The sequence below is a fragment of the Calidris pugnax genome, unplaced genomic scaffold (assembly GCF_001431845.1).
Source record: "Calidris pugnax isolate Ruff unplaced genomic scaffold, ASM143184v1 scaffold54, whole genome shotgun sequence".
NCBI classification, from domain to species: domain Eukaryota; kingdom Metazoa; phylum Chordata; class Aves; order Charadriiformes; family Scolopacidae; genus Calidris; species Calidris pugnax.
In genome coordinates, this window is record NW_015090864.1 from 11,687,034 (window position 1) to 11,696,538 (window position 9,505).

The following is a 9,505-nucleotide window of genomic DNA, read 5'->3' on the forward strand; positions in this document are numbered from 1 at the left end:
GCTGGGTGCCGGGGGGGGCGGTTGGGCGGTGGGGGCTGAGGTTGCTGGGACCCCGGCAGGGAGGGGCCTCGGAGGCGACGGGGAGGGAAAGGAATCTCTTGGAAGTGTCTTTGCCTGTTCAGGAAGTTCCCAGGAAAATCAAGAGCAGTGTTGGTTGTAAAGGGGGCGACCTTTGAGTAGAGCCTGTTGTTTGCTTTTTCAAATTAAAAAAAAAACACCACAACAGCCCAACACCCGCGATGAGTGTGCAGCCTCCAGGGCTGTGTCTCCTGCCAGAGCATCTGAATATTTCCATGTGAAGATTCTGTGAGGAAAAGGAGAAAAGTGAACAGGCGTAAATGGGAAACTCACCCAGGCTTTGGCCCCGCAGTTCTGCCCCTGTGTGTGGAGGCTTTACTGGCCGCGCAGGGCCTTTGCACAGGGGCTTTCACACAGGGCCTTTGCACAGGGCTTTTCACACAGGGGCTTTGCACAGGGCCTTTGCACAGTGCCCGTGCAGCAAGATGAGCCAGCGGGGATGGCAATGTGCTTCTCCCGGTCACTGTCCTCATGGAGACCTCGGTGGGAATCATAGAATCGTCTAGGTTGGAAGGGACCTTAAAGATCATCTAGTCCAACCATCAACCTAATGCTGACAAAAAAATAAATAAGAAATAAAAATCACTAAACCGTATTCCTGAGGACCATGTCAACCCGTCTTTTGAACACCTCCAGGGATGGTGCCTCAGCCACTGCCCCGGGCAGCCCATTCCGATGCTTGATAACCCTCTCGGTGAAGGAATGTTTCCTAATATCCAATCTAAACCTCCCCTGGCACAAGGTGTCGTCATACCCACCAGGAAGGTGCCAGTACATGCCTAGGCTTTCATTCCTTCCATTTTGCAAACTAATACGGTTCTTAGATAGTAACTCACTAATTGGTTTCCCATTGCCCGTTCTTGAGGTTCCCAAAAGGCCATCATCTATGGAGTACGGCCACCAAATTACCAGTCCCTTCTTCCTGAACATAAGACCCCAATTGTCTAGACATAAGAGGCCTGATGCCAAAAGAGGAGACTATGTGGGATTTTAAACACCAGAGCGAACAACAGATGCGGGGCCCATCTTTGGCTGTGATGTTAACTGAAGAAATCACAATTTAAAGTATCCTGGGAATTTTTGTCTCTACCATCTGACCTCTTCCTCCTTTTCTCTGTCCAGCATGCAGCTGTCTGCCTCCCGCTGCCACCCGTGATCGGCCACCTTAGGGATTTTGTCATCCTTGGATGACTGGGTTGCCCTGCTGCCCTCCCACCCCAGGGCAGATGCCCCCGACCTCCCCACTAGCTGCATGGCTCCTGATGGCTCCAGCGCCTTGCCTTTCCTCTGCTGTTCTCATTTGTGTTTTCCATGTAATTTTCCCATTTCATTAATTTTTAAATTAAATAAAAAAGCCAATAACTTGCTGTAGTTAAAGTCGGGATGTTGTGCATTAACCTGTATAACCTGTCATCTGTCTTAATTACGTATCTTTCTCATTCTTTTTTAAGGCTAGTGAAAAGATCCAGTAATTTTCATGTAAAGCTCAGATGCTGCGTACCTAGTAAATGCAATTTGTTTGCTTCCTGTTTTCATTATACCTGATTTCCTCCCTGCCTTCTACCATTTCACCTCCTGTGTTTTTTGTCCTTTTTTTTTTTCGGCATTTGTTTCAGATTAAAATCAAGTCACACCACTTTTAGATGAGCTGCTTCCAGTGTATTTTTCTTTTCAGTGTATTTTTCTTTTCAGTGTATGTTTTACTATGTGTTTCTAGAAACTATATGTTTCTGACACTGCAAAGAACCAGTCCCAATGAGATTTTTACATTTTTTTCAAGCTAAAAACAAACAATGACATAAACATAAAATGAGCAATGTTCCCAAAAGAATGAACATATGAAAAGAAGTACTTCTAAGACTCACATAGAACCATGAGTTTACACTGCATGGTTCAATTTTCAAATATTTCTAAATATTTTCATATATTCACTGTTTGTTATTGGTGTCAACAAGGTTAACTTGCAGGAGTTGTTGACTGTTCAGTTCCATAGTTTTACTAACAGTTTCCTGATTTGACCATAAGCTACTGTCTCTTTTTACAGGTTTCTTGTCATCAATATTTAGTTTGCCTCATGGTTTATAACATTCATCTTAATGGAACATCAGGCTGGCATTCTGCTGCAGACATTTATTTATTTTTAGTTGATGTTTATATTGGAAAGATGATTTACTGGCTGGCTGTTTTCGTATCGCTGACATAGCGCTTGACAGGCAGCCTTTCACAAGCTTAGCCAGTCTGAGTGGGCAGAGTTTCAAAATACATCAAACATCATTCCTAAACTTAAATTTAATCATGAAATGGAGGTCTTTTGTACTACCCCTTAGACAACTTTAAAATATTTTTTTCTTTCTCCTGCTGTTGTCTTTGATGTGTTTTGTACATCAGAGCTTTTCTTCTGGGAAACAGAACAGAAACTGATCTGTTACACTATTTTTTCTTCATTCTCTTGCAGTGTAAGATTACTGCTGCACTGGTAATATCAGAGTAGTACATTATATTTTTTGTGAATGTACAGGCATACATACCTGTGTATGTAGGTATATAATTTTGTAAATATGACTTTTGCATCTTAAGAAAAGGATCATTCAGGAAAACCTCACTGCCATGTAAAAGTATAACAGGTATAAAAAAGTTCTTGATCGACTTGTATTGATAAATCACATAAAACCATTTGGACTACCATGACCAAATTTTGCTTTCAGTTATTTAGTGATAAATTCTGTGTAATCACTTCAAAGAGCTTTTCCACTGGTGAAAGTGAGATGACAATTGAATCCTGTGTTTGACTCGAGAGATACCTTTACTTACTGTTATTTTCCTTAAACATATTTTGTTTTCAATGGCTTACAAATTTATCTAAATTAAATATTTGGGCTAAAGAGTCCCATGCCTGCACAAGATGTTTCTTTAAAAAAAATCAACTAAGACTGTTCAGGGATGAAAATGCTATTTTGTGTTTAAGAAGTTTCATTCCTTATCCTCAGCAGCAGAAGTTGGTCCCTCCCACTTTTCGAGTGCGTCTTTTCTTATCTTCATGGACAATACGGCCCAATTTTTGCCAAGTTAAAATCTCTGAAAAATACTTAGTAGATGCTTGTTACAGCTGGAAAACTATAATTTCTGTGGTGTCCCCTATCGGGCACGCCTGGATCTCAGCATTTCTCCCTGCACAGACTGTACACTGTCCCTGCACCTGCACTTTTCTTCTAGGGTTTTCTCAGGCTAAAGTTAATAAAAATGATTTCCTCTGTGACTGCTTCAGCCTCCCAGGGGAGAGACCGGTGATTTTCTGCACAGCCTTGTACTACGTGTTGTCAGAAGCAACATAAAACTTCTTATGAAAGTCAGCAGAAGTTAAATGAAAAAAAGGCTACTCTCAAGGTCTACTGAAAGACAGATATTTAAAGGAGATACTTTTGGTGTGTCAGAAATGGCGCTTTGTCAGTGGACAAAATAATGAGAAAACTATCTGCCTGTCAGCTTTTTTCTGAAGGCCATGAATAAAGGTTTATCTCAAGTAGACCAGAGTACCTGGTTACAGTCAAGATGAAATCCTCACTTAATAGTTTACATTTCAAATAATTTTACTACCCTCCTTCACATCTTTCCCTGTATCTTTAGTGAAAGTTTTAAATATTTTGATTGCTTACCCTGCTAACAAATAGTGTGAGAGTTCACACTTCCAGGGACAGGAAGGAGAGAGGAAGGTAAAAGGGAGATAGGAGTTGGGTCAAGTTTGACAAAAATTGCATGGTTCTGTAATATTATGTATACATATAAGTGAGGAAAGCTAATGTCACAGCAGTATTATTTGTAAGAAACAGGATATTACAAAGGATTATCACTAACTGTAAAGTGTTGCTATAGAATATCACAAAGGTATGAGTGGAAAGCTGCTCAACACCTCAGTTTCTCAGGGGTTAAGCAGAATTTCACACACAACTTGTGTGCTGCCTCCAAATTGCAACTTAATGCTGTATTCAAACTGTACAAGTCACTTGTTAACAATGACAGCCAAAGGAGTATGAGTCTCAGGGACTCGTGAATTAGCGAAGTGGCAGCATTTTATTCCGTAGAGCATGTCTGAAAAATGTATAACTTATTTTCTAAGGTAATTCTGTTTGCAAGGACCTTCCTTCGCTGGTTTCTTACAGTACTCAGAAATACTCAGCTGTGTGGCTTACGTATCCTTACCAGTCTTTCCATTCATCCTCTTACAAACGCTTTGGGAATACCTCCACTTTAAGCATTAGTAATGTTACGTGCTGTAGGAAGACAGCGATAACACAGGTAATCATGATTTACATCAGAGTCCATTTTTGCCCATAGGAGAAAACCAAAAACGTCACTGCTGAGAAATTCCACTGTTGTTGTTCCAGACCCATTCGTAACCCATGGTCTGCAACACCAAGAAGAGGGTAAACAACTTCTTGATACTGTAGAGTGATCCAGCTTTTATGAATTTTCTTTTAGCCTTAGCTGAGTTATATTTCATTTCTTAACTTCTTTGTTGCACCAGAGTGAGACACGCCAGACGAGAGATGAATGCTGTGCAGATGTGCTCTCTCACACAGCTCTGACAAGGCACCTCAGGCTTGCTTCCGTCACCCTGTTGACAGGGAGCCTTTATTAAGACCTTAACAGCGCAGGTACACATATAGCACAGATACAGGCCAAAGTGTGCTCTTTGTGTGTGGGAAGAACATTGTATGCGTAACAGAGTTGTGGAATTTATGTAGAGTTGAAGATTTCATTTAAGTGAGCTCACTGCCCATATCTGCAAAACCACATGCTAGATCCCGGAGAGCTGCAGTAATGGGAAAAAAACCCATGAAATGTATGCCTCAGTTTACAAGTGAAATGTGTTTTGAAAAGAGGAGGGATCTAGTCCATGCCTGGTGCTATCTGGAATAGTTGGAATACCGCTCTGCATCTGTTTATGTTTCAGCTGCCACATGCTGGAAAGAATAGTTTCTTGTTATCTCTTACCTTTCATGTTGGGGAGAGGAGGGAAGGAAGAGAAAAAATATTGAATCCTCAGAATTCTTGCATTTTTTTTACATACTTAAGTGTCAGGGTTAAAGGGCATCCCCATGATAAAAAAGCATCTTCTCACTACAAAGCCAGAGAAGGTTGATAAAAATTAAGGTCTATGCTTGGCCTTTGGTCTGCTCTGGTCCCTATGTGGCCCTAAGACATACCTGAGGGGAGGGGAATTTCAGTTTAAATTACCTGAAGTAGTGAGAGAGCTGTTATAGAGCTTACTGGGACAGTGATTTTATGATACGAAACTGAGCAGCATCCCCCTGCGTGTGAGAAAAGAAAGAGCTTTGAAGAAATCCAAGGCTGCAAAGCCCCAGGATTACGTCAGATGGTTGTGTGAGGTGATGGCAGCCTAACCAGGTAAAGTCTTGTTCCAGCTGCCTTTTAGAAGTGCTCTTTGGGCAAACTGCATCCATAATCTTACTGCATTTGTTTCAGGACTAAAGAGAGCCTGTTTCACTCCAAAAGAGAGCCTGAGAGTGAATTAATGTTTATGTCGCCTGAACCATCAGGGGATGGTGTAGCCAGGGCCTGTACTCCAATAGCCAGAGGAGCAATTCTGTATGAATTTCCAACTTTCCTTATTTGAATGCTTGTTTGAACACTCAGTGTACTCAGTGGGATTTATTCTGACAAGTTGAAGTAGCAGTGGCTGTAAAAATGCCATGTTTGACTGCTTTAGGTATCAGAAGTTCGTTATGTGAAGACATAGGTGTTTAGACAAGTTCTTCCACAACCAGCAGGTATCACCAAATGTTGTTTCTTGTTGGCTACATCCATTACATTGAAGTAAAGCAATTTCCCATTATCTGTCCCTGAATTGCAATGCCCTCAGGATCCTCTCATCCCTACTATGATTCTGCATTGCCGATGCCAGCAGTGCACAGTCATATGCTGTGGCTGATTTGGAGTGATGCACGGACAGATTGCTCGGCAAATTGAACATATAATGGATGGGCTCTTCCTGCTTTTCCCTCATCTGAACACTTAAGTTTTCCGGCTGCTCATCTGTCTCTTTTAACAAAACATGGAACGTAATATCCCTGGGACTTCTGCTCTCTTCAGGTTCTGTTGCAATTAGTCAGTTGGTGGAGGAGAGGGGAACGCAGTGATAGACAGGAAAAGCATGAGCTGCAAGTCTAATTTTCTTAGAAACCCAAGATGTACAAATGATTACAAGTTAAAGTAATCAAAACATTCTCCAGCTCACCGACTGTTCCTGAGAAAAGCAAAGCAGCGTTATATTTTAAGTCATACTTGGTTTTCAATTTTGTACAAGCTCTTACACAGCTGTTTAAAATGCAGCTCAAAATGCAACTTGACTTACACTTTGTTATTAAAAACAAATGCTAAGCAGAAACCATCTGTATCTTCCACTGTTAATGTCTGCATGATGCTGCAGTTGGCCAACTCGTATAATCACATTCTAGACATGAGACACCATTGTAAGACTTGTTAAATGTCTGGTTTTCATGCCATCATTTTGTACCATTGAAGTTAAACTTTAAAATGTGGGTCATTGTTCTGAAGATTCAGAGTCAAAACACTTCAGAAATGTTGAAAAGGGTGCATAATTTTTAAATTTGCTCAACAACCTTATTTTCAGTTAATCTTTAAGTCCCGTGGGTCAGACAATGCCTGCTAACTTCCATATGCTGTAGTCAGTCATACTGAAGTAAACAGCATTTCACAAAGGAAGCATCTGGGAAGTGTTGCCCTATGGCTTTTGTTCTTTAGGGTGCTTTCTATTTCTCTGTAGCTAGAACACTACCATCTGGAAGAGGAGGCACACCAGTGCTGTTATCACCACTCTGCACCCACGGAAAGCCAGAAAATCACGGGGGCTGATGGGCAGCTGCAGCTTGGTCGACCCTGGCATTTCTGGCAGGACACACACAGCTCTCATTCCTGCAGCAGCGGCTTTCTGCTGTGTGTCACTGGGACATTTGCCTAAGTAAGGCTGCTGAACTGAGCACATTTTAATTTTACTTACAGTTTTCGGGACATGTAAGTCTCTTTCCTTTGAATAATCCATAAAGTCTTCAAAAAGACAATGTGACCTAATCTGCTGAATGATCTCATACTTTGTCAGATGTAAAATATTATCCAAAGTGAATGAAATGAGATGGTTTGAAGTTTTGAAAAGATGTCTTTGGAATGTATGAACATATTTGTTTCATCTTCCACATGTAACCCAAATAAAGAGCCCATTATGATGTACTCCACATAGTATACAGTTCATTATGTTCAGCAACATGTCTCTCCCTTCATGTATTAAAGCAAAGTATTCTCTTTCATCTCTGTTCCTGATAAAGACCTGCCACCTTTTACTGCTTAATAATTGAAGGCAACCTACTACAGAAGCTTAGTGTTGGATGTCTGCCTGCACCAATAATATGAAAAAGAATCGAGTTATTATTTTTGATGGCTTTAGTAGTTATTAAAACTGAAGACTGTATGTCATGACTTCAGGAATCTTTTAACTCTGCCACTGACTTACAAAAAGAAACCCTGGCCTTGCTAAAGGTGAATAGTGACTCCTGTATCACTATAATCTCTACTTCAGTCATTGAGTCTCAGTTTCAGGGTTTCTCAATGACAGCATGAGTTGATATTGCTATTATTATCTATTTTACAGATAACCTAATAGAATTTCATTAATTAATTGATGGGACTCCAGAACAAGATTAGTTTCACTGTCAGAATCACACAGCACCTATATGTTGACATATATGGGTGAACTTCCTCTGGAGTTCCTGTAAAATTGGCACACTTTTTATAGGTATGTGAATTTATTTGTATATATTTGAAATTCAAGTATGTGTTTATCTTAATCCTTCATTATGAATTTCAAAACAAGGTAATTTTCAGAAATATTTATTTTGCATAAATGGATTTTCTGAACAAATGGATCTTGTTTGAACAAAGACTTCTCAGTTACCTCTGTGGTGGTTTTACACATTTTGATAAATTCTTTTTTTTAAGTTAGTTTTCTTGGGAGTGTGATAACTAATTCAGGCATGAATCTTTCACGGGACGAGCGGATTCTCTAAAGCCTGCTTTTGCTCATTTTGACAAAAATCTTAGCAAAAACAGGGTAAAAAGAATTAATGAAATTAGCATTGTAGCTTCAGTTTCCTACTTTGTTGAAAAACAAAAAAAAACCAAATTGATGTAGAATGTTTGTGTCACTCAGCTTTTTATCTGTTTGGAAGGTCATTTCACTTGTCTTTCACAATCAAATGGAGAATGAAGAGAATGTGAAAATTGCTGATCAAATCAAGGGCCCCTCTGCCAATAGGATAGCACAGCAAGGTTTCGTATACTGGCTTTTCCTTTCATTTTACCTGGAGAAATGATAGCCAGTACTGGACTGCACTATGACTACAGGCTACGTGCTCACAAACAGAAAAATTCCAGCATGTAATCGTGAGGCTATGACAAAAGGGAATTAAAAAGATATTGGAAGACTCTAAATGAAAATATGTAGCTATGAATAGTGAGTGAATCCCTGAAGCCTCCCACACTTATTGGCAATAAAATATGTATAATATTTTTCATTATACCCATACTATATATTTCACATTTCTGTACTTAGCAAGTCTGAAAGACACACCCTGTTTCTGAAGCATCAAATATTATTTTCCAATTCACCCTATAAAATGAATACTTCATAAAAACCCTAAGGCCAGGCATCATGTAAGTGGCAGAAGGCTATATCCCTAGAGAAACAACTGAGCATAAAAGTGAACATGATCATAACTTTGACTTATTCAACTGTTAAACATAACTTAGGGTACAATTGCATTCAGATGAGACAATGTCTAACCTTGGCATACAGAAGCACTGCTATGGGCCAAAGCTTTTGCCCTCTTGCGGTTTGTGTGCCATTATTATGATAAGCTTTTCCGTTGGGATAACTCAAGCCTATGCAGTTTGCCATTCAAAACAGAACCAACAAAGTTCTCAATAAAAGGAATAATGTATATGCTGAATGTCAGATACAACATCAGTCACTAGAAAAATCACTGTACGTGCAAAAATCGTTGAATGTACATGCCCAAGGCCTGCTTACAGATGTCTGGCTTTCAGTAGGTTATCTTTCGCTAATAGATCTCACCAAACATACATAATTGCCTTCAGATAACCATGTTTGTCTAAGATAAAATATTTACCTGTGTGCTATGTAGTGTATCGAGTACCCACGTATATATCATACAAGTGCAAACAATTTAAATAAAATACCAAACATACAAAGAACACATCAGTTCTAGATTATACATTCTGCTGTCCTAATTTTGCCCCCAAACCTTCCTCTGGTACATCCACAGCTTTCAGAGGGAGATTTGATGTAATTAAATCACAAGAAGGGCTGCATTTA

At 39.8% G+C, this 9,505-nt stretch overlaps 1 protein-coding gene across 1 annotated transcript in view; it reads right to left on the minus strand.

The window, feature by feature from the left end:
- The window catches only part of PITRM1 (pitrilysin metallopeptidase 1), a 30,575-nt gene extending 29,243 nt beyond the window's left edge, over positions 1-1,332 (minus strand). The window contains exons 1-3 of the mRNA XM_014944871.1: positions 1,169-1,332; positions 833-1,000; positions 398-580 (exon numbers count right to left, since the gene is read on the minus strand). Coding sequence (XP_014800357.1) covers positions 398-580; positions 833-1,000; positions 1,169-1,332 — 515 coding nt within the window. The remainder of the gene's footprint in view (positions 1-397; positions 581-832; positions 1,001-1,168) is intronic.
- Between the last annotated feature and the right edge of the window lie 8,173 nt (positions 1,333-9,505).